This window comes from Narcine bancroftii, chromosome 4 (genome assembly GCF_036971445.1).
Source record: "Narcine bancroftii isolate sNarBan1 chromosome 4, sNarBan1.hap1, whole genome shotgun sequence".
NCBI lineage: Eukaryota > Metazoa > Chordata > Chondrichthyes > Torpediniformes > Narcinidae > Narcine > Narcine bancroftii.
This window is the reverse complement of record NC_091472.1, coordinates 173,347,836-173,373,740: the sequence shown is the minus strand read 5'-3', so window position 1 is coordinate 173,373,740 and position 25,905 is coordinate 173,347,836. Positions and strand designations below refer to the sequence as shown.

General features: G+C 41.4%; 1 protein-coding gene across 3 annotated transcripts; it reads left to right on the top strand.

Moving 5' to 3' along the window:
* Positions 1-1,245: 1,245 nt before the first annotated feature.
* On the top strand, positions 1,246-25,240 carry mif (macrophage migration inhibitory factor). Of its 3 annotated transcripts, XM_069933042.1 has the most exons (4): positions 3,384-3,491; positions 5,279-5,403; positions 24,450-24,622; positions 25,027-25,240. In XM_069933042.1, the coding sequence occupies exons 1-4, from the start codon at positions 3,404-3,406 to the stop codon at positions 25,091-25,093; spliced, it is 453 nt and encodes a 150-aa protein (XP_069789143.1). In that variant the 5' UTR covers positions 3,384-3,403; the 3' UTR covers positions 25,094-25,240. The 3 variants fall into 3 exon arrangements, with proteins under 3 accessions (XP_069789145.1, XP_069789144.1, XP_069789143.1); XM_069933044.1 differs by lacking the exons at positions 3,384-3,491; positions 5,279-5,403 and adding an exon at positions 1,246-1,326; XM_069933043.1 differs by lacking the exons at positions 3,384-3,491; positions 5,279-5,403 and adding an exon at positions 1,754-1,941.
* Positions 25,241-25,905: the final 665 nt, after the last annotated feature.

Genomic DNA, 25,905 nt, shown 5'->3' with positions numbered 1-25,905 from the left:
CGGCATATTTCTTGGCTGGCTATGGCTATGCGAGAGCCTATTTACTTGTTGACCAACTTTGTCTTTACTGGGCTGGCTTGAGTTGTCTTTCAGTTTCATGGTATGAAATTGCCCCTCAACAGCCTCTAATGCAGCAGCAATTGCTAAAGCATTGGTAAGTTTCAACTCACCCCCTTTTTCCAGCAGTCGTCTTCTGAGTTTGTCTGATCTGCAGTGCTGCACAACTTGATCCAATAACTGGTTGTCCAAATCAGCTGTCACTTAATTGCATCCCACAGCCAGTTGTCGCAATCTCGTCACGTATTGGGCGACCGTTTCTCCATCTTCTTGTTTTGTTTTGCTAAACAAATGGCGGTGAAATGTAGCATTCGGTGTCACCACATAGTGTGCATTCAATGCATCTACGGCTTTCTGGTATTCCTCCTTCCTTCCAGTATTCAAAAGCGCCTTAAAAGTTTCCCGAACAGCGGGTCCTGCGGTGAAGAGAAGTAACGCCCTCCGCTGCGCTTTCTGTTCCTCCGCACTGCTATCGAGAAATAGGCCACGACTGTCGGCGTAGGCTTCAAATTCTTCCAGCCATGCCTTCCACTTCACACTCACAGTGCTTGCATCACCTGTCGGGTCAAAATGAGGAACACCTCGAAGTGCTAGAAATTCAGCTCCTGTGACTGCAATGAAGAAAACCTTCCAGCTCAAAGCCACCGATTCAAAATCCAAAATGTTTATCACATTTAAACTCCAAAATGTTTATTCTCGTCGCCAATGTCACATTTGTGGCCCAAAATATGAAATTAATAACACCATCATCACATGCTTTACCAGTTGAACATCTCTGTGTCTTTATTTTCCTGCCTCCATTATTCCACCATTTCGCGCCCTCCTACCTCCAGTGCATAACATCTGACTTCCGGTCAGGATAATACATATCATGCATATTCATTATCATGACAGGTGTGTCTGCAAGGGGGGTGGGGTGGGCAGGTCAAATATTTTGATGATCAGTCAGTCCAGCATGGTGGGTTCAACTATGAGAAAGTGTTTGATATGGTGTGAAGTGGTTGATAGCTCATGGGCCCTGGTCATGGAGAAAATTTTCTGGGAGCCACCAGGCAGGGTCAGCACCAAGGGGAGGGGGGCATTCACGGGGATTACCCCCAAATGAGTTATTGTGACCCCTACACGCTCGCAGCCATCAAACCCCCAAATGAGGGGTTATAACCCCCCCACCTGCAGGACTAGTGTCCAGTGTCACTAGTTTCCATGCAATATAAGCAGCGTGTTTGCCTGCTAAGTCACAGCCTCTTGGAGGAGGTTCATGGTAGGCAGGTAGGCACCAGCACCCCATCTTCCCTCCAGGTTCAGAGGGGGATCATGTTTCCTGGTTGTGAGGTGGCTGTAACAGTGGCCCATGTTCAGCCTGCTTTGGAAGTACCTGGCCATAGAGATGGCTTCAAGGCGTCGCAGGTTCAGTGTGTGGTACCCAAGGGTTCAGTCCCGAAATGTGGACTGCATTTTACTTCCTATGGATGTTGCATGACCTGCTGACATCCTCCAGCATGTTCGTAAAGACAGCTGGTGGAAGGAGTGCTTGCCCACCACATACCGCGCTCTCTGATGGTGGGAGGAATACTGAGCATCCGGTACCCCGCCCTCTGTTGGTGGGAGGAGTGCTGAGCATCCGGTACCCCGCCCTCTGGTGGTGGGAGGAGTGCTGAGCATCCGGTACCCCGCCCTCTGGTGGTGGGAGGAGTGCTGAGCATCCAGTATCCCGCCCTCTGGTGGTGGGAGGAGTGTTAAGCCACGTGCTGACGCAGTGCTTCGAGCGGAGTTAAGATGCCGACTTTTGTTCTCAGCACGAATCTGAGCCGCTCCACTATCCCGGACGTGCTGGGAGAGGAGCTCACGGATCTATTGTCTAAAACGTTGGGCAAACCTAAGCAGGTAGGCCGGGTATTGGCGGTTGCAGAGCCCGGCACCGGAGCCGCTCTCCCCTCAGCGCCGGGACAGTGCGGGAGCCGGGCGGTGGGGAGAGAGACGGACAGAGGACCGTCGTGAGATGGAGAGAAGGGGGAGGGTGTTGGATATGGTGAAGGGGAGGATGTAAGCTGAGGGCGTGGACTAGAGAGTGCAGGGAGGGGGAGGGGAAGATGCAGGGAGAGGAGAGGGGAGGGTGCAAGGAGAGGAGGCGGGGGAGTGCAGGTTGCGGGGGAGCGCAGGTTGGGGGGGAGCGCAGGTTGGGGGGGAGCGCAGGTTGGGGGGGGAGCGCAGGTTGGGGGGGGGAGCGCAGGTTGGGGGGGGAGCGCAGGTTGGGGGGGGAGCGCAGGTTGGGGGGGGAGCGCAGGTTGGGGGGGGAGCGCAGGTTGGGGGGGGAGCGCAGGTTGGGGGGGGAGCGCAGGTTGGGGGGGAGCGCAGGTTGGAGGGGAGGGAGGGTGCAGGTCGTGTGGGTGAGGGGTACAGGATGAATGTTGGGAGGGTTCAACAGGAGGAGTGGGAAGGATGCAAGGGAGAGGGGTGGGAGGGAGTAAGATTTGAAGAGTTGCTGTTGATTCTGGTGAGAGGGGGAAACGATATAAGGGAAGGTTTGGTCAGGGATGGCTGAAAGTCCTACATCAGGTAATCCTTATCTTGTGTGGTCCCCTCTCCTAAAAGTTGTGGCTTGGGGGGCATATATTAAGCATAGGTCCTTCTTCCTTCCTTCATCTGAATAGATATTTTCTTTCTTAAAAATATCACAAAAGCAACTTTTAAAAAATCAGCTACTGTGTACTGGAGAAACAACAGGTCAAGCAGCATCCAGAGGAAGAAATGATAGCTAATGTTTCAGGCCTTTGCCCTTTGTTAGGTAGGAAAAAGCTGGCAGGTGCCAAAGCCAGTGTTAATTTTCTCAAGTAAGAAAAGGGCAGATCAGGAGAAATGCAAGGTTTTGGTCATTGCACCAGGGTTTTTGCCTGCTCCAAGCTGATATCCCCAGAAGACCCTTGGGCAGCCTCTGAGTGTTTGGCTTGGCACTGATTAACCATGATCCCTCATGGTTTAACTCGGGGAGGGGGTGGAATAGCTGGACTCCTCATTCCCTCCTCTTTTGAGGAATAGCCCCCAGATACCCTGTGAAAGAAGCAATCTGAGCAATGACATGTCCTATTTTGTTTGCTGTTGAAACTTTCTCCATTTCAGTTGCGCTGCAGTCAGTGCCTGACCTAATTCATGGAGGTGGCTGTTAATCCTTGGCAGCAGCCTATGAGCGACTGCCCGCCTTCTCTCTGTCTCTCACTGTTCCATCAACAGCTATGTCTGTGGTGTGTCAGCCAATCAGTGCTGTCACTTCATCTGTGCAGCTGCCCCATTGGTGCTGATGCAGTGCCAACGCAGGGCTGCAGCCCCCACTGTTGCTGACACTGTGCCAATGCTGTCTCCAACCAGTACGGACAACACAACTGTGCATTGTGCACTTAACTTTCACACTTCACATCAGACTAAGAAAGATAACCAGAGTAAGTACATTTGGTCCCTCGTACCAATTTCATCAGTCAAAAAGATGAGGACTAGAATCTTTAACCTCAGTACCATTTCCCTATGATAATCCTTTATTCCTTTAATTCTGCAACATCTGTCTTGTTTTCATTGAAAGAAAGCTTTCTCTTGGGTGAGCTATTACAAGGATTTACTGTCCTCTGTGAAGAAATTGCTTCCCCCATCTCAGCCTGATTCCTTATTTTAATGAAACACAGAAGTCTGCAAGTGCCGTGATTGTAGTTAAAAACTTACAATAAATGCTGGAGGAACTTGGCTGGTCTCTGAGCGTCCATAGGAGGTAAAGATACACTACATCAGAAAATCTGGGTGCAAACTGGAAGATTGCTTCATTGAGCACCTCACCTCTGTCCTCCACAAAAGCCTGCATCTCCCAGTGGCCACCCAATTCAATTCTCTGTCCCATTCCCTTGCTGACATGTCTGCCAATGGTCTTGTGCTCTGCCAGACTAAGACCACCTGCAAATTGGAGGAACAACACCTCATCTTCCATTTAGGCATCCTCCAACTGGATGGCATTAACCGATTTCTCCAGTTTCCATTAAAAGTGCACCACCCCCCCTCCATCTTTGGACCCCTGTCTCCTCTAGTTCTGACTGCCTCTCTCACCCCTTTTCCCTCTCTCCTTTCACAGAGCCAAAATCAATTCTCACCTCTCCTCTTATCATCTCCAATTAACTCCTTTTGTTTGTTGGTCTGGATTCCTCTCCCTCCCATTCTTCCACCTTTCTCTCTGTCTTTATTGAGATGCATGGCTGCTTTTAGCTTATACCCTGAGGAAAGGTTCTGGCCCAAAATGTCAAATATATCTTAGTGCCCTATGGACACTGCAAGACCGGTTGAGTTCCTCCAACATTTATTTGTGTTTTGGCTCCTTATTTCCCATCTCCCCTCCAACCCCCAAACAACAGGACCATTAGCACTGTATCATCACCGTCAAGCCCCTGGGGAATTTTGTACTTTTAAGAAAATGAGAGGCTTCTTTGTAGAGCTTTGCAAAGCGCAGACCAAGACTGCTTGACTTTTAAGGATAAACAGGGCATCCCAGGAGAGAACCAAGTGAGAGCTTGTACTGAATTGGGATGATTATCTGTGGTCCTTTAGAGTTCAAGAAGAGGAGATGTTGTGATGTCCCAGCAGAGCTCCTGCTCCAGATTCTACTTTCTACCCAAGGATAATCAAGTAGCAGGGAACATGGAAAAGTCCTGCATTCAGTGCTCCCAATGTGAATGTAGCACCCCAAGTGTGGTTAACCATTGTTTTGTGAACTTGGAACATAATGTCCCAACTTGTATATTCTATGCCTTTATCTATGAAGACAAGCATCCATTTGCCTTGAACATAAGAGCAGGAGCAGGCCATTTGGCCCATTGAGCCTACTCCATCATTCAATAAGGTCATGGCTGATCTGATGATAGGCTCATCTCACCTACCTGCTTTTTCCCCCATATTGCTTAATTCCCCAACTCAACAGATTTGTTATTCAAGGTCTCTCCTGAAGGAAACCATTGCTGAGTTTGGCTTGTTTTTATCATGTCTCTTCATGTACTCCAAAACCTCATCCTTAAGAATGCACTCTAGAATCTTTCTAACCACTGAAGTTAGGCTAACTGGCCTGTCTGTTGGTTCTCTCTCACTTTAAATAGTGTAATGACATTTGCAATTTTGCAGTCCTCTGGTATCATTCTTAGTGATTCCTGAAAGATCACTACTAATGCATTCATAATCACTCATTCACCTTTTTCAGAGCCCTGGGGTGTTGTCCATCCAGTCCAGGTGACTTATCCACCTACAGCCCCTTCAGCTTCTCAAGTACCTTCTCTTAGAAATGGTGACTGCACTCAGTTTTGCCCCCTGACTCATGAATTTCTGGTATGTGACTGTCTTTCCTAGTGAAGACTAATGCATAATGCCTATTCAGTTAATTTGCCATTTCTTTATTCCCAACTATGGAAATTATGGATGCTGGAAATACAAATTTTCTGATTGACTGAGATTCACTCTTCCAATCCCTAACTAATATACCTGCATTAAGAATGCACCATTTATAAGACAAAAGACAGTGTAAAATAATTTGAAAAAAAAATCAATATTGTAGTCTTTTAATTATGTAAAGTTCACTTTAATCAAGTTATTCCCATAACTTACAAAATTTAAATTCGAACCCCAGTTGCTGGTGTGTAAGAGTGTTGCACTAACTACGCTGCTGTCATAATTAACCCAATCTCTTTCTCTTCACTCCCCCCACCCCCCCCCGCAAAAGTTTATAGATAAAGCCTTACTAATACAGATATGCGCTGCTTAATATCTGTTTGAGCAACACCTGACAACATATGCGTTCGTCGTCCACAATCCCATAAGGTTATAATAGAGTTCAGAAATGTAGCAGACATAACCAGATGTACACAACTTCCCATACGCAACATGTGTATCTCATGTCTTTTGTATACAAAGGCTTGTGTATGTAGGTATTGTACTTTCTGTCTATGGTGGCTCCCAAGCACCGCAAAACCAGTGCTGCAAGAGGCAAAGGAGAAGTATCGATTTGGAAGTGTTTGAATAACACAAATGTGAAAAAACAGTGAATGAAATTGCTCGTGATTTAGGCATGTCGCACTCAACCATCATGACGAACCTCAACAACAAAGATAACATTCTCTAAGCTGTTAAAGGATCAGCTCCACTGAAAGCTACAAGGCAAATGAAAATGCAAGAGGGACCTATATCAGATATGGAGAAATTGCTAATGAAGTGGATTGAGGACCAAACACAAAAGTGAGTCCCTCTCAGCACATCGATGATCCCTGCTAAGGCTTGAAGCTTGTTCCAAATTCTAAAAGAAAAAGCAGGACCAAACTACGATATTGAGTTCCATGCTAGCTCTGGGTGGTTCAGGCACTTCAAACAACATTTTTTTTTTGCTGCGTAATGTGAAAGTGAGTGTTGAGTCTGCGAGTGCTGATGTGAAGGCAGCAGAAGAATTTGTTGAAAACAAATCATAGAGGGAGGTTATTTGCCTCCTTATTCTGGAATCAAATGCCTGAAAGGACCTTCATCCATAATGTCAGGCTTTAAGGCTTTTAAAAACAGAGTGATTATGTCCACATCCACATTGCATTATGCCCAATTTCACAGAACGTATCATGGATGTTAAGCAGTGATACCTCTATGCTTAATACCAATAGACAGGGATAGGAAGGCACTTTAGGAGAGTCATCCGAGCGGCATTAACTGGCTCTTCATTCTGGTATCCTGGTCAGGCCCTTGGTGCAACCTGACTCTCCTCCGCACCAGTGTCCTGGTCAGGTCCTCAGCGCACCATCATTTAAATTTGAACCCGATGGCTGGCTCAGTAATGTTGTATTAACTGCTAAGCTAAATGTGCCGCCATTATATATAACCCACCCCTCTCCCAAGTTTGTGAATAAAGCTTTTCTCATATACCTAATACTAATTTGGATAGTCATACCAGGCAGGGATAGGGAGACAGTTTGGGAGAGTTGTCTGAGTAGTACAGGCTGGCACTTCATCCTTTGTGCTGCCATTTTATTCAACTTTATTGAAACTATTCAGAGGCATGACTGGGGCACTCCACTGGCTGTATATTTGCTCCTATCTTCTCCAAGGGGTGGTATTGCGACTACCTTCCTTTATAATAATTTGGAATGGCTAGAGTGTTGTTTATGACTCGTTCAAAGAAAAGTTTGTACTAAAGTTGCAGTTGAATTTTTCATTGTTTATTAAACCTTATCAGTTACTACATTACTACTACTTTCTTATACGCTACTAAAAACTATGATAAAAACAATTAAACATTGCTAAAAACAATTATTATAATGGTCAATAAAAGTATTCAGATCATCTCCATTCTTTCCCTCTTCACAGAACAAAGAAAAATTAAAAACTGATTGTTTTGACACAAAAAGCTAGCCACAACCTTGAAGCTGGTGGCTATTGCTGGGAGATACTCAAAAGAATGTCAGCAATATCTGCTGGCTTCTTGCAGAATATGCTGCAAGTCATTTTAACCCTTACAATTCCAGCCCCTAATTATTATATCTAAAAAATAATAGTTACCATTTCAAAATGTTGTGTCATAGACCAGAAGCAATAGAAATTCACCAAGACAATGGCTTTTAAAATTTAAAATAATATTTTTATTAATAATTACTAATAATATAACATGTTACTTGAATCTAAACTTAACCCTAACTGTGTGCAAATGTGTGGGTGGATTACCCAAACCATTTAGGCTTAGGCACATTTCTGAAAAGTCAATTCAAAGTTCAGTCTTGGAAATCCTGTATTGAAACTCAGAACCTTTAAACTGATGTTCAGACGTTATTATAAAGTATGTGAGATGCCGAGTCATTAGACTTCTCAAAACTCACAAATCCGTATCAACTTGCAATATGTTCTTTCATACAAATGACTGTCATAGGGGAAATGAAACAAGTGTCTTCCACAATGGTTCCAAAGATCCAGGCAAGGGTCAAACTAAATGACCATTAGACTATTCATGATCCAAATACAGGAATGATCCGGTTTCCTTTACCCAAACATGGATAAATCAAATTGACCATTCCAATGGTCACAGCAAATCACTTTTTTCCCCTATAAGGAGAAAACAGCAGAAGTGTCCATTTCACACAAAGTCTTTCACTTCTGTGTCTTGCAGACCTCTGGTTAATTTTTAAACAATCCTGTTTCTTCAAGTGTCTCAATCACATAACTTGCTTGATCACTACTGGTTTTCAGTTTCAATTTCCCAAAAGCATGAATCATAAACATATGGCCTTTTCTCTGAACAGATGTCTTCTCCTTGAGCAAACAATCCATTGTTCTGGTTCTTTATTTGAGAGCATTAACTCTTTTGACAGCTCCTTGGGTGCCTCTGTGTTTGTTCAAAATGTCATGAAATCTGTGAGTGTTTGCACCCTGATCCAATCCCCAAAGTAACTCACTAAAAAAAAGAAGCCTGCAATAAAATAAAAAAAATCAAACATAGTAATATATCAGTTAAATAATCAAAAGAAAGTGAAAGTCAATTATCAAAGCTTTTTGCTTCTTGTAAAAGACAGATTTTGGTAATTGGCTTGTTCAGAAAGCCAATTTTAGTCTTAATCCGAACTTGACATACAGATCCTCTTTTGTCCTGGTTGTTATCAATAATTTTCCCCATCAACCAGGAATTTTGAGGTGGTGAAAGTTCCATGACATTCATTCCCTTTTTCCACCTGGTCTTTTTCAAATTATTCCAAGATGAGAAATAATGGATTAAAGAGTTTTCTCTTCGGATTTCACGATCTTCTTGTAAAATTTCATTTAATTTAATCAGGATTTTGAGGCCACTCCTTTTGAGGCTATAGAAGAAATCAAGGCCCTGACATCCACATTTCATTTTTCAGAATATACTTGACTTTCAAACCTCTGGAAGCCAGATCGGCAGGATTGTTAACTGCATTAACATATCTCCTCTGTATTGGATGTGAGACTTTATCAATTTCAGCAATTCTGTTAGCCACAAAAGTTCAGAACCTTGTGGTTTTATTGGTTTTTAAAAAATTTTTATTTTTCACACTATGAACCATATTAACCAAAATACACACACACAATTCCCTCTTGAATATACAGTGTTATTTTCTCCCCTTTTTCCTTCCCTCCCTCCTTCCCACCCCCCTCCAAACCCATTAAACATTCAACATGTACAATACAATAAAACCATTAAACAATGTCATCACACAATGAAAATAAACAGTAAAATTGTGCCATCTACTTTTACACACTGGATGAAGTCATTTTATCTTCTTATCATTTTAGCGGGTGGAGGTCTGAGGGAAGCCCTCTCTGTTATGTTCCATGTACGGTTCCCAAATTTGTTCGAATTAGGTTTTATTGTTGATGTGTTTGACCACAGAGGTGCTATCAGTCCAAAATATGGAGTCTGTTAGTTTCATCTGCAACTTTTTTTTTCAAACATTGTGTCCATTCTGCTCGCCATGGTAGCAGCCGTCAACTCCATTTGTGGAATAGTGACTGGTTTCAATGGAGACACTCTGGCTTTTCTCATTGTAAATCCACAGTGTACCTGATCTTTGTATTCATGCAGTAATAGATAACAGTTCCATAATCGTCTTCATATGCATCTGCAAAATAATACAATTGAGCAGATGTTACAGTTCCAAAATCCATGGGTTTGAAGCATCTGTCAATCTTGAAGTCTTCCTGCTTCCGAAGATTCTGCATCCAACATGTCTAATTTTGTACAATGGATTCTGCTATTTCATCATCTCAACCCAATCAATCTTCTTTCTACACAAATCTTGCAGGATCTTTTTGGCAATCAGGACAACTGGTTCCTGGAGGACCATATATCGAACTAACTGCTGATAGAATCCCACTTCTTGTGAGAGGTCTGTCCTTCAAAATTATTTTGAACTTAAAAACATCACTCTGAACACACCATTGTACACCTAACACCCTCTCAACAGGAAGGTTGTCATGGTCTAAGTCCAAATTCTTCATTTCTTTTGCTCTCTCTCAGGTATGGCAGCTAATACCTGGCAATTGTTACTTGTCCATTTAGTAAGTAAAAAAACCTCCTTTGTGGCAGATTGCTCTTAACTCATGATAAAGAGCTATTGCTTCTTTAACTGTAGCTGCAGAAGTGAGACAGTTATCCACATGAAAGTTATTCCTGATGATGCTTATGGCTTGAGAGCTAAATTGTTCCATATTGTCCTCAGCACACTTCCTCAGGGCAAAATTTGCACAACTTGATTATGAAGTCACTCCAAATAAATGCCCTGTCACTCTGCATCCCTGTCACTCTGCATCCCTGTCACTCTGCATCCCTGTCACTCTGCATCCCTGTCACTCTGCATCCCTGTCACTCTGCATCCCTGTCACTCTGCATCCCTGTCACTCTGCATCCCTGTCACTCTGCATCCCTGTCACTCTGCATCCCTGTCACTCTGCATCCCTGTCACTCTGCATCCCTGTCACTCTGCATCCCTGTCACTCTGCATCCCTGTCACTCTGCATCCCTGTCACTCTGCATCCCTGTCACTCTGCATCCCTGTCACTCTGCATCCCTGTCACTCTGCATCCCTGTCACTCTGCATCCCTGTCACTCTGCATCCCTGTCACTCTGCATCCCTGTCACTCTGCATCCCTGTCACTCTGCATCCCTGTCACTCTGCATCCCTGTCACTCTGCATCCCTGTCACTCTGCATCCCTGTCACTCTGCATCCCTGTCACTCTGCATCCCTGTCACTCTGCATCCCTGTCACTCTGCATCCCTGTCACTCTGCATCCCTGTCACTCTGCATCCCTGTCACTCTGCATCCCTGTCACTCTGCATCCCTGTCACTCTGCATCCCTGTCACTCTGCATCCCTGTCACTCTGCATCCCTGTCACTCTGCATCCCTGTCACTCTGCATCCCTGTCACTCTGCATCCCTGTCACTCTGCATCCCTGTCACTCTGCATCCCTGTCACTCTGCATCCCTGTCACTCTGCATCCCTGTCACTCTGCATCCCTGTCACTCTGCATCCCTGTCACTCTGCATCCCTGTCACTCTGCATCCCTGTCACTCTGCATCCCTGTCACTCTGCATCCCTGTCACTCTGCATCCCTGTCACTCTGCATCCCTGTCACTCTGCATCCCTGTCACTCTGCATCCCTGTCACTCTGCATCCCTGTCACTCTGCATTCCACTATATTCTGATTGTAGTCACCATCAGGTGACCAAAGGAATCATAATAAGTCACGGTCATTATTCAGAATATTGCTTCAATGTCTGCAGTAATGACAACAGACTCTTTATCGATTCTAGTCAAGACTCCTATCAATGCACTGGTCAAAATCAGGACCCTGTAAAAGTTGAGAATTTAGTGAAACTCCCCAAAAGGTTATTTAACAATACCACATGAAGCTTTTCTTCTGTGAATGCAAAACTCCATGGTGTAGCAAGTACCATTTTTTGTCATCACTATGTTCCAAGATATCATCTGGTACCTTTTCTGCATATTCTTTGGATAGCATATCAGACACACACTTGGTGTGGTCTTGTTTGAAATTAAAAAAAAAATTCTATATACTTAATCATAGCCAAATACAATAATCAAATATTAATATCGAGGCTATTATATATGAAGTATAAACCCCAACCCCTTAACAAACCCTAATAAAAAGAAAAAAAGAAGAAAAAGCATAGAAAAGAGAAATAAGAAAAAGTAGGAAAAACAAGAATAGAAAATTGGTTACCAGAGGATACCCCTCACCAAACAGCTCTGACCATTTGTATCTTTTAATACTTCAAGGAGGGAGGTTAATTAGATTTTGAAGTTGAGGGAAAAACATCTATAAATTAATTCTGGGAATTTGTAAATATGGGTGCCAAATTTTCAAATATATATCATATTTATTTCACAGATTTTCTCAAGAGGAACACCGCTATGCATTTCTGCATACCATTGCTCCCATCCAAAACGGGTGTCTGATTTCCATGTTACTAGTATACATTTTCTTGCTACTGCCAAGACAACCTTTACAAATTCTTTTTGATATATAGATAATTTCAATTTTAGTCTTATCCCTTCAATGTTACCTAATAAATATAACATTGGGTTTTGTGGGAATTTAATTCCTGTTATTTGTTCTAAAAGAAATTGCCAAATTTATTTAAAAGTGTCAAACTTTAGGACAGGACCAAGTAGAATGTTTTAAAAAAAAAAGTACCTATCTCCTGACCACATCTAAAACACTGGTCTGATGGGTCTGATTTCAATCTACTTAACTTATGTGGCGTGAGATATAATTGATGTTAAAAATTATATTGAACCTAACATTTATAGTGTTTGTTATACTATCTCGACATAACTGACCAATTTTGTTTGTCAATATTAATATTAAATCCGTCTACCATTGCTGTTTGGACCTATGTGTCCCCTGTTTGAGAGTCTCCTGCAATAAAGTGTACATAGCTGAAATTCATTTTTTTATGTCTATTGCAAATCAGCATTTCCACATCACCACATTTCGGTAATAACATTGTTGGACCCAATTTATCTCTTAAATAAGCTTTTAATTGATAGTAACAAAAAGTATTAATTTGTATTCCATATTTATTTTTTAATTATTCAAATGACATTAGGCTTCTTCCTTCATAACAGTCTTCTATATATCTAATTCCTTTCCGAGACCAAATGTTTAAAAATTGATTATCCATTGAAAATCTCCGGGAAAGGCATTTTAGGCAGGACATCCCCCTCGTTCTATCTTCGTTGTTTACTTTATTCTAGATATTAATTAAATATTTCAACAAAGGTGCTTCCCTTTCTCCAAATACTACTTGCTATTCCCATTTACATACAATAAATTTATTGTATACATTATTGCTTTCTCTGTTCTATATGTTTGTAATGTATTATACTGAAGTTGCTTATTTATAAGTCTTCTACGGTTTTTTTTTTGGAGGTCAGTCTTTCAGATCTTTTTCTTAACATGTTATCTCTTTTTCCAATTGGTCTACTTCTTTCATATAGTCCTTCTTAATGTAAGAAGTACAACTTAAAATTTGTCCTCTTAAATATGCTTTCATTGCATCCTATAAAATAAATTTATTATTAACTGAATTAGTATTAGTCTCGAGAAAAATTTGAATTTGCCTTCTGACAAAATCACAAAAATCTCCATCTATAAATTGATTCTTATTTATCTAACATTGTAACTGTAATTGATAAAGGTGAATGATCCCATAAAATTCTTGCTTTGTAATCAACTTGATTATTTCTACCTTGGAGATGTGCCAATATTAAAAATAAATCTATTCTTGAATAAATCATGTCTATTTGAATAAAAAGAATAATCTATCTCTCTCGGGTGAATTCTTCTCCATATGTCCATTAAATTCAGGTCCTTTGTTAATGTCAAGATGACTTTTGCTGCCTTTGCTCTAATTGATCTATCGAAAACTGGATCGAAACAAAAATTGAAATCTCTAGCTATTAAAATATTTTGATGTGCTCTTGCCAGATTAAGAAATGTTTCTTGTATAAAATTTTTGTCATCCATATTTGGTGGATATATATTCAGAAGAGTCCATGGTCAGTCATTATGCTTTGTATCATAACTGGAAGAGTCTTCTTTATCAAGATTCTCACTCCTCATGCTTTTGAATTAAATGAAGAAGCTGTGACGTATCCCACCTAGTGTCTTTTTAATTTCTGATTACAAGTTGATTACAATTAAATGAGTCTCTTATGTTTTTTTAAAAAAAAAGCTATATCTACTTTCATTTTTTAATGTATGTCAGTATTCTTTTCCTCTTCACAGGTTCATTTAGCCTGTTGATATTAAAACTTAAAAAGCTTAATATATTACTCATTTAATGTAGTCCAATTCCAGCAACATTTCCCCTTCACCTCTCTCTCACACCTCCTCAACAGTTCAGGTATTTATTGTTTACCATGTTCTCTTCAGAAATCAAGGTAAGAAAAAAAAGAATTGTACATAGTCACTTTATATTTTATAACAATTATTATATTCATAAAAGAAAATAAACCCCCCCCCCCCCTGCAGTAGTGTTGATTAAATAATACACAACGTTAACCCACCCATTTTACGGGTGGTGGTGACTGCCACAAATACACACAAGTTGATGGTAGTAAGTCCATAACTCTAACTCCACCCTTGGATGTTTACCATGTAACAATCTCACAGATGCAGAAAATTAAAAAAATTTAAATCACTTTTATTAATCAAAGCATTTTCAAAATTCCCTTTTGCTGATTAGCTGACAGTGTTTCAACAAATTCTTCTGCACAGACCTGTTCTATAAAGAACTTGTTCCGTTCTCCTTGCAAGAAAATTTTCAGAGTGGCAGGTTGGCGCAAAACAATACATCCTTTTTGTCATAAAGTGTGCTTCACAGTATTAAATTCTTTCCTTCAACAATTCCAGACTTGTATCAGGATAGAAAAATATCTTGGTTCTCTTTGGAACCTCGTGCTGTGAGAGCCAATATTTTCTCTCTGTCCTAATAACGAAGATATTTTATCAGTAGAGACCTTGGCGTCTAATCTGGTGGAGGCCGGGGTCTCAAAGCTCTATGTGCCCTTTCAATTTCAATAATATTTTAAAATTTATCTGGTCCTAGGACCTCTGGAATCCATTGTTGAAAAAATCTTATCAGATCATCACCTTCTTTAAGACCAACAATTTTAATATTTCTTCTACTAAAGTTCTCTAGTAAATCAACTTTTCCCCAAAATTGTTTCTTTTCAATGGTCCATGCATTTTCCATTTTCACAATTCTGTCCTATACCTCCTCCATACCAGCCTCTTCAGTTTTAAATCTTTCATCTACCTTGTTCAATTTATTTTGCAATTTATGTACAGTAGCAAAGTACTTCTTCATCAATTTATCTAAATTTTTCATGCCCGCTCTTATCTCTCTCCGTTCTTTTAATAACTAAGCACTTGTTCAATCTTCTTCCAGTAGCATTTTAAGTTTCCTACCTTTATCTTTGGAAATTTTTATCTGCTTTGTTACTTCCTCTTCTTCATCTTCTTCCTCTTCATCACTGGTCTGTGAATCAGATAAAGAAATCACTTCCTGTTCTCGGAGTAACAATGCTATCTATTGGAGCCCTCAGAAACGCTGCTGGCCTCAGTGACATCTTGGAGCTCTTCTGGTTGATTCCATCACCCCGATGAAGCAGCTAGGATGATGCTATGGAGTATCGGACAGCCCCCGTAGGAGCACAGCTCATCCGGGGATGTCCTCTCACCTCAACTCCTGAATCCATTGAGATGGTAGGCCTTATTTCTTTGTCTTGTCATTGTTCTGTCCCTGTTCCCAATGAGCCAGTGACATCATGCCATCAAGATACCAGTCAGACAAGTATCTTTCCATTATTTAGAAACCCTAAATCTGACTCCCATATCTCTCTCTCTCTCTCTCTCTCTCTCTCTCTCTCTCTCTCTCTCTCTCTCTCTCTCTCTCTCTCTCTCTCTCCTTCTCCTCAATCTCTATAAATTTAAGTGTGTTCCTTAGCTAATACATTTATTCCATCTCACTAATTTCAGGTTGGGCCAAGTTTGGTCCCCATATTTCTCTTAAGAATGATCTTAACTGGAGAAAGCAAAAGAATGTCCCATTAGCTACTCCATACTTATTTCCCTTTAAAGGTAATCCAATGCAATAATGATCATTAACTAGCTTGGCAGATTTCGACACCAATTCTAAGAACCGCTGGTCTTCCTTTGAAGATTCATGGTCGTCCCTGATGCAATCAGGAAAGTCGTTCTTGAACTGCTGCTCCCACAGTTTATCAAGCTGAACAATCAATATCTTGTTGACACTGGTAGCCAACTGATTTTGATCCTTTTTTTCTCCTAATGGTCCGTTAATCATCCAACCAAGCATAGTTTTGACCGCAGAAGGTCCATCATCCACTCTATTACATCTCGTGGTTCCAGAGCCTTTGGTACATCTGAACCAATCAGCATCTCAATGTCAGAGTTGATTTCATGAATGAACATTTTACAAATGTATCCACGGTTCAATGTCATTTTGATGTGGGCTGTTTCCTTTAAGCAGAGGCATAGTCTTCTGAGTGTGTATGCCTGGGAGTTTACAAAAATCATTGCTATCCAGTCCAGTGATTTCTTGGCCCATTACAATGTTGGTTTCAATGTGTTTAACTTGACCTATAGTTCTCAATAGAATATTTGTACTACTTCCTTGAAGATTAAGCTTATTCATTAGCCCCACAGTGCAAAATGTTGCAGTGGTTCAAGAAATGTACGTTCTTTCCACTGTACTTCCTTTCTTGGCCTGCACAGGTACTATCAAAAGTTTGCCGTTATTTTCACCATCCCCAGTAAGACTATTTATCAATACAGAGGCTTCAGCACTGTTTTCATATGCTTTTTTAAAAAAGTTGCTTGTTCTTTTTCAGTATTTTTATTTTCCTGGAAGATGTGTATCATTTTTGGAAGCTTTTGACAACACATGTCGCAGCTGAGTCACTTTTTGCAGTTTTTGCTGATATGTCCTTTACACAGACAGTCAAAACATATTCCATTTTCCTTCAAAACTATTTTTTCACTATGTGTCTTTTTCATCAGTGCACACTTTTCTAAATCATGCTTGTTATTACAAAACAAACATTTCTTCACAACAGGCAAATTTTCTTTTTCCTTAATTTCTTTATCAGCCTCTGTTAGAGAGGTAGAAAATGTACTTATTAAAAATTTTGGTCGGGAAAGTGGTATGTTCTATTTTATGGAAAAGTAAATTATCTAGAGTACCAATGCAAAAGTTAATGTGGTCGTATGATTTGGGAGGTATTCAATTGCCACATTTTCAAAATTATTTATCAGGCAGTGCAGCTGAAGTTTATTAGTAGACTGTTTGAAATTGATCAACCACCAATGTGGGCTTATGTGGAGATGGATCAGATACAAGAAAGATCAATACATAATTTTATATATAAATGGAATTTATTGCTTTTACAAACATATAGGCTACCCGTTTTAATTCATTTATTTAAAGTATGGAGTAAATGGAATCAACCGATAAGTTCGAAAGAAGTATGTTCAATTAAAACCCCATTATACCAAAATCTGACCCGACCTTGTTGGTTTTCGTGCAGTTGGATAATCATGTTGAGGAACTTTGGGGGACATCCGATGCGCTCTAGTATTTGCCAAAGCCCTTTCCTGCTCACGGTGTCGAAGGCTTTGGTGAGGCCAACAATGAAGACGCTGTTTACATCCGGTACCGCACGGATGGCAGTCTCTTCAATCTGAGGCGCCTGCAAGCTCACACCAAGACACAAGAGAAACTTGTCCGTGAACTACTCTTTGCAGATGATGCCGCTTTAGTTGCCCATTCAGAGCCAGCTCTTCAGCGCTTGACGTCCTGCTTTGCGGAAACTGCCAAAATGTTTGGCCTGGAAGTCAGCCTGAAGAAAACTGAGGTCCTCCATCAGCCAGCTCCCCACCATGACTACCAGCCCCCCCCACATCTCCATCGGGCACACGAAACTCAAAACGGTCAACCAGTTTACCTATCTCGGCTGCACCATTTCATCAGATGCAAGGATCGACAATGAGATAGACAACAGACTCGCCAAGGCAAATAGCGCCTTTGGAAGACTACACAAAAGAGTCTGGAAAAACAACCAACTGAAAAACCTCACAAAGATAAGCGTATACAGAGCCGTTGTCATACCCACACTCCTGTTCGGCTCCGAATCATGGGTCCTCTACCGGCACCACCTACGGCTCCTAGAACGCTTCCACCAGCGTTGTCTCCGCTCCATCCTCAACATCCATTGGAGCGCTTACACCCCTAACGTCGAAGTACTCGAGATGGCAGAGGTCGACAGCATCGAGTCCACGCTGCTGAAGATCCAGCTGCGCTGGATGGGTCACGTCTCCAGAATGGAGGACCATCGCCTTCCCAAGATCGTGTTATATGGCGAGCTCTCCACTGGCCACCGTGACAGAGGTGCACCAAAGAAAAGGTACAAGGACTGCCTAAAGAAATCTCTTGGTGCCTGCCACATTGACCACCGCCAGTGGGCTGATAACGCCTCAAACCGTGCATCTTGGCGCCTCACAGTTTGGCGGGCAGCAACCTCCTTTGAAGAAGACCGCAGAGCCCACCTCACTGACAAAAGGCAAAGGAGGAAAAACCCAACACCCAACCCCAACCAACCAATTTTCCCTTGCAACCGCTGCAATCGTGTCTGCCTGTCCCGCATCGGACTTGTCAGCCACAAACGAGCCTGCAGCTGACGTGGACTTTTTACCCCCTCCATAAATCTTCGTCCGCGAAGCCAAGCCAAAAGAAAAAAGATACCAAAATCGTTTTTCTATGCACAATCTTTATTTGAAAGAATGGGATTTAAAAGGCTTGATATTGATTGAGGATTGTTTCGAGGCAGGTTTATTTCTTTCATTTGATAGACTTAGGGAGAAGTTTGGGATATCATCAAACGCGATGCTTGCTGATTATCAAATATGGGATTTTTTTAATGAATAAATTTGGTCGAGAAATAATATTACCAACACAATCAAAGTTCAAAAGATTAGTTATGGATAAGGGAAAGAAAGGGTTTGTTTCAGAGATGTATTTGTCGATACAATCAAAAATGAAGACGGTTAACGTGCTGCGAATAAGAGATAAGTGGGAACGAGAGTTAGCTATGTTTATTCCTGAGGAAGTATGGTCTGATTTATGTTTGCCTCGTGTTACAAAATTAGCTAATGTGCGTTATAGTTTAGTTCATTATAATTTTTTACTTCAGTTATATTTTACTCTGGAAAAGCTGAAGAGGTATGGTCTTAGCGATTCAGATTTGTGCTTTAGATGTGGAGACCAGATAGGTACTTTTGTACACTCTGTGTGGAATTGGGATTGCATTTATTCAATTGAGTTTGGCAGTAACCAGGAAGTGTATAGCAGTAACTTGGAAAAATTATGTAGAATTAAGTATTCAGAGGTGGCATAATGAAATTCAATCATGTCTACGTTTAGAAAAAATTACATATAATTTGAGAAATAATAGTTTTTAAAAATGTGGACTCCTTATTTGAAATGTATGAAGTTGAACGTTAAGTAAATAGTTTTTTTTATTAGTATTCTTATTTGAATTCTCATGATCTACTGTAAGTCAATCCACTTTTTAATACTTTTTTTGTATGTTAAGCTTGGGGGGGGAGGGATAATAAGGGGTGGGATAGGGGGTTGGAAGGTGGGGGGAATAAGGGGATAATTTAGAGGGGTTTTCTTTTATACACTGTATTTTACGTTGTATTTTGTAAAATTTTAAATAAATTTTTCAAACAAAAAATTTGGTTGAGGATATGATTTGGAATTCTCAACTTTACTTACTGTTTGAGTACCTTTGATTATTCCATACACTGGATGTGTAACAACGTCTGCTTGCCCTTCAATGAACAACACTAAATCTTTAAAAGTAGCCATTTCATTACATTTTTTCTGGTTTTCAACAACTTTCCTTCTCCATTGTTCTCTCATCTGGAAAGGTAATTTATTTACAATGATTACCATATTATTAGGTCCATCAAGCTCCATCATGACATTGCAGCATCCTCTTAGAAAGAGGACGTAAGCTTGTAAATTATTTGTGTCATCAGGTCTTATATTGGACCATGAAAGAGTCTTCTGTACATAAGCTGTAGAAATTCTGTACTTCTTGCCAAATGCTTCTTCAATTACGACTTAGCCTGTTTGAATCCTTGGAGCCATATGTTGGAAACTCTTTGTAAGATCTTGTGGTAGTCTACTTGAGAACTGCTGCAAATAATATAAAGAATCCTCTGAGTTTTGGCACTTAATATCAATTCTGCATTTAAAGCTTTTCATAAATGCTTGGAATTCAAGTGGGTCACTAACAAAAACTGGTACCTCTCTTGGACAGAGAAGAGAGAGTCTGTAACTGCATTAACGATGCAGCCATTTCATCCTCTGCCTGGGCGAAAATTACAGATTTCTAATACTTGCTGGGAGCGCCTGGTATGACCCTACATAAGGTGGCATTTGGCTTACATCCAATTGGGCCATCATTGGGGTTTGAGATCTGGTACCTTGCCTTAACCTGATTAGTTAAGATCTTGCACATCTCGTAACTGTGACACTGGCGTAGCCCTGTGACTTAAGCTGTCTTTTTCAGGACCAAGCACTAATTGTGGTAAGAGGCCCCTCAACTCTTCCTCCACTACGTCGATGACAATTTGGTGCTGCATCATGTAATGATGAGCTCGATTACTTCATCCACTTTGCTGCCAACTTCCACCCCGACTTCAAATTCACTTGGTCCATCTCTAGCAACACACTTCCTTTCCTCGAACTCTCTGTCTCCATCTCAGGAGACAACAGACATCTTCAATAAATCCACCAAATCCAACAGCTACCTCGACTGCACCTCTTCCCACCATGTCCCCTGTAAGGATTCCATTCTCTCAATTCCTTCATCTACATTGCTCTGCACCCAGGTTGAGGATTTCCATGCCAGATCATCAAAGATGTCCTCCTTCAAACAATGTGGCTTTCCCTCTATCACAGTGGTTCTCAACATTTTTCTTTCCCATCACATACCACTTTAAGTAATTCCTATGCCATCGATGCTCTGTGATTAGTAAGGGAATGCTTAAGGTGATATGTGGGTAGAAAGAAAATGTTTGAAAACCACTATTTTAATCATCCATAATTGATTTGTTATCTGCACTGTTTCATAATTCTAAAGGAAATGGGCCAATGACAATTTTTCTCATGCAAAATATTTCAGTGACAATTGGGTTTAGATCAGTGATTCTCGACATTCCCTTCCCATTCAAATCCCACTTAAGCAAACCCTTACTAATTACAGAGCACCGATGGCATAGGGAATACTTAAAATGGTGTGTGAGTGGAAAGAAAAAGGTTGAGAACCACTGCTCTACCGCTATCAACTCGGCACTCATCCGCAAATCCTCCTTTACCTGCACATCTGCCCTGTTCTTCCCCCCCCCCCCACACACACACAACAAAGACAAGATTCCTCTTGTCCTCACCTACTACCCCACTGCCTCTGCACCCAACACATCCTCCGAATTTCCATCACCTACCACCTGATCCCATCCAACCACGAGACACATGTTCACCTCTCTGCCTTCTGCAGGGATAGCTCCCTCCATGACTCCCTTGTCCACTCCTCCCTCCCCACCAATCCTCCCTTTGGGACCTACCCCTGTTACCACAGGAGATGCTCCACTTATGCCCACACCACTTCCCTCAACACCATTCAGGGACATAACAATTCTTCCAACTGAAGCAACATTTCACTTGTAAATCTGTAGGAGTCATCTAATGCATCTGGTGCTCCCGCTGTGGTCTCCTTGACATCAGAGAGACTAGACGCAGGCTGGGAGATCCCTTTGTTGAGCACCTCTGCGCTGTTCGGCGCAATAATGTGGATCTCTCAGTGGCCACCCATTTTAATTCTCCATCCCATTCCCTTGCCAACATGTCTGTCCATGGTCTCATGTACTGCCAGTCTGAGAACACCGGTAAATTGGAGGAACAACACCTCATCTTCCAACTGGGTACCCTCCAACTGGATAGCATTAATATTAATTTCTCTAGCTTTTGTTAAAATTTCTTCCCCCTGCCCCTCCCCCCCACCTCTTGCTTCCCCCATCATCTTTCCATTGCCTCTCTCATTTCGCATAGACATAATAAATTCCACCTAGACCCTTATTGCATTCAATTAACACCTTTTATTGCTTTGGATTCTTCCCCATTGTTTGAATTCTGAGACTTTCTGTTATATCCTGTTTCTGCCCTTTCTGATATTTTTCCTTGAAGGGCTCAGGCCTGAAATATGGGTAATATATTTTTGTCAAAAAGACCCTTGATACTGAATAAACCAGCTGAGTTCCTCCAGCATTTCAGCATTTTTACTACCAAGGCTCAACTTTGGTATACAATATTTTATTTTTCTGTTATCCTCAAAGCGTGGTGCTTTAGACCAGTGGTTTTCAAACTGCCTCCCTAAATTCACATTCCACCTTAAGTAATCCCTATGCCTTAAGTGCTCTGTGATTAGTAAGGGATTGCTTAAGGTGGAATCTGAGTAGAAAGAAAAAAAGTTTGTAAACCACAGTTTTAATCATATCTAATTGATTCGTTTTGTGCATGGTTTCATAACTCCAAAGGAAATGGGCCGCTGATCATTTTTCTCAAGCAAATTACTTCAGTAACAATTGGGTCTGGAGCAGTGGTTCTCAACCTTCCCTTCCCACTCAATGATTTAAAACAATGATTATAACAGTCAATAAAATTATTTGGACCATCTCCATTCTCTCCATCTTCACAGAACAATGGAAAATTCAAAAATGATTCTTTATTTTAAACATGCAGAAAGCAAGCCACAATCTTGAAGCTGGTTGTTACTAGGAGACACTCAGAATGCCAACAATATTTGCCGCCTTCATGGAAAATATGCTTGCTAGTCATTTTAACCCTTACAGGTTGTATGTTGTGTCGGACTCTGGCTTTACCCTCCCCTCAATTTGGTCTATATGTCGTCTGAGTCCAGCGTGCTCGTTGAATGAAGTGATAGGAGAAGGTATTCGGTTTCACAATAAGTTTATTACATAGCACAAGAATAAAGCTTAACAGAGCTCTGGTCCAGTCATTAGTTCATAGGTCACCTGCTCAATGAGCTATTCCCCAAGACTGACACCTACTGTCCAGTCTCTACAGTTTATATAGATCAACCTTGTTACACTGAACAAGAGTTGGCTTTCTTTGATAGGCTCCTTGCCCAAGATTTATCCCAAGCAATTTCCTGCTCTGTAATTATCTATGGTGTGGCCCTCCCGTCTTAATCTCCAAGGCCAGAACATTCTGTTGTTTTAGTGTAGCCTTGGGGAAGAAAGTATTTTTTCTCTGTATTTGAAGGCAGCAAATTCTACACATACTATAATCAGCCAACTTTTCTACATACTGTGGCTGTTACTTAATTGCATTAATATTTCCCTTAAACAGTATAATTGAAGTAAATAGTAAATTGTTATATTGTAATGGATTAATGAATACATAACGAATAGTACATAGGCATATTTTCCATGATTACTTAACCCCTTGGTTCCAACAGTTGCTTTGGAGAAAATTACAATTTAAAACTTATTTATTTTTAAATAGTCTTATTTATTTATTTCCCTTTTTTTTGCTGGTTGGTTGAGATTCTGGTTGATTGAATGCCACATAATGGGGATTTTACTGTACTTCCCTAACATCATTTTCCAGTGGTCTGTTGTCCACTATTGCCTCTTTTACTCTTTATAGATGGGAAAAATCTTTTGGTGTCCTCTTGTGTTATCAATTTCATATTTTCTCCCCAAAGTGCTCTTAGTGTTGCCTTCTGTTGGTTTTTAAAAGCTGCCCTGTCCTCCTGCTTCCCACTAATTTTGGCAGCATCGCATGTCCCATCTTGCTTTTATGCCGTCTTTGTCTTCCCTTGTCACCTCAGCCTCCCTTTAAAATGCTGCTGCTTCTTGGGATGAAATGACCCTGTGTGTTTTAAGGTATCCCAAGAAACTCCTTCCATTGCTGTTCTGCTGTCTTCCCTGCTAGCATCTCCTTCCAATCAACTTTGGGCAGCTGCTTTCTCATCCCTCCATAGTTACCTTCAGTCAATTGTAACACCGATGTATTCGATTTTAGCTTCTCCCTCTCAGGCTCCCTCTTTGTCCAGAAAAAGTTTTAAATTATAAGGATCAATGAACCTTGCGTTCCCTTGCTGTGAAATAATCTGGAGAACTTTTGATCTGTTTAGTGTATGTAGAATGGGCATGAAATGTACAGACAAGGGGTAGGCATTCAGGACTGCCATCAAGTTATTGGGAATCTGGAACTTATTCCAAGAAAAAGTGATTTAGTTTCTGAGATTGTGGGGAGTAAGTCATTAACTTCCAAACAGAAAGGTAGATTGTTAAAAGTGCAAGGGTGGAGCCAGTATTGGAAAGTCAAGATAATCACACATGTACATTGAGAGAACAGGTTTGAGGGGGTGAATGGTCTGCATTGTCCTTCCTAATGATTTTTTCCTTCCTCCTCCATCCCAGATCAGGACCTCCCTGCTGCGTGGGCTGCATATGGGCTAGACGTACCGTCCCACAGGAACATGGGCATGAGCCAAACTCAGCTGTCAGATTGGGGTGATAACCAGGATTGAAAGTTGGGTGGGGACGCCATCAAAAAAAGAACAGGAGGATGGGTACATGTCCTCTGGGCAGTGTTAATTCCTCTTCTTATAGAACACTGTGGTTCTCTGGGCTCATCCTCTGTTGTGAAGGTGGAAGTGATCAGAAGCTCTTTGTGTCTTTCAGTATATTGCAGTGCACATTGTGCCCGACCAGATGATGCACTTTGGTGGATCCACTGAGCCCTGCGCTCTTGCCTCTCTCTCCAGCATTGGTAAAATCAGCAACAAAGAGAATAAAGACTACTCCAAGATGCTGTTTGACCTGGTGAACAAACACTTGCACATTTCTCCCAGTAGGTGAGGCTCTCTGGTTTGGTTGTTACAAGATGGGTGGGATTGAATGTGACAGTGATTCCTTCTCCACTGAATGGTTATGCCTTGTAATCTCAGAGATTGACCACACCTTCTAACTCAAACTAATGTCTAGCTTTCTCTGAGAATGAATCATTTGGGTATTCTGCATTTAGTCAAATTTTATCATTTCAGGAAATTGCTGAAAAGCTCTTGCAACTAAATGTGTAAAGATAAGATCTGCCTTCAAGGGAAGAGACACATAGGGGATATAAGGAGCAGGATGGAGGTGATAATTTAGTTTGGAGAGGATTAGCACCTGCCAAATTGAACTTCGGGTATCAGCCTGCTTCGATTGCAGTGGGATTCCCGTCTGGGCTGCCTTCTGATTCCTGTTTCCTTGTTCACAGAATGTACATCATTTTCCAGGACCTGGATCGTGCTAATGTTGGTTGGAATGGGAGCACGTTTGCTTAGATTGTGATCCAGACCATTCCATCATGAAAGTTGCAAGTAATAGAGTTTTGATTGGTGTGTGAAATTACCACAGGATCATGGGCCAGGGAGGAGGTTCCTTGTTTCAAGTCATTGCTTTGTTCAACAATAAATTAAATTCAGCAATCATCATTGTGTCCTTTTATCTCAGACGTTTGGTATTTTGTAAGTGTTCATTGCTATACGTTTATTTTTGTTTTTATTCAATACATGTTTGTTACATGTATGGTAAATGTTTACAGTGTGTATGAAACTATTATTGCAAGATATGCTGCCTGCCTGTTGTGACACTAATTCACTGTGTGGGGAGATTACTTTATGCATTATTGTGCTCATTATCCAGATCTCTCTAACCAGCTCCTTCCCAAGATCTGCAAAGATTCAGGAAGATGCGAGACAGCGATCGGTCTGGTCTGGGGAAATAGTCACCCTCCTTCGGAGAACAGATGGCAGGGCAGCTGACAGCAACCTGTTACCTCAGTCTCACGTATAGTGCTTCATAAGGTCAAGGAGCAGGAGTCAGCCATCTTGCCCGTCAAGCTCCCTCCACCATTCAAGAAGATTGTGCTCTGATAGTGGGATCAATTCCACTTGCCTGCTGGTTTCGCATAACCATTAAATCCCCTATCCCCTACTACTCCAAAAAACTGTCTTAAATCATTTAATGATCCTGCTGTTGCTTCCTTGGGCAGAGAATTGCACAGATTCACTGCTTTCTGGGGAAACAGTTCCTCTTTAACTGTCTTAAATGTCCTTCCCTGAATTTCGAAGCAGTCTCCTAGACTAGTCTCAAT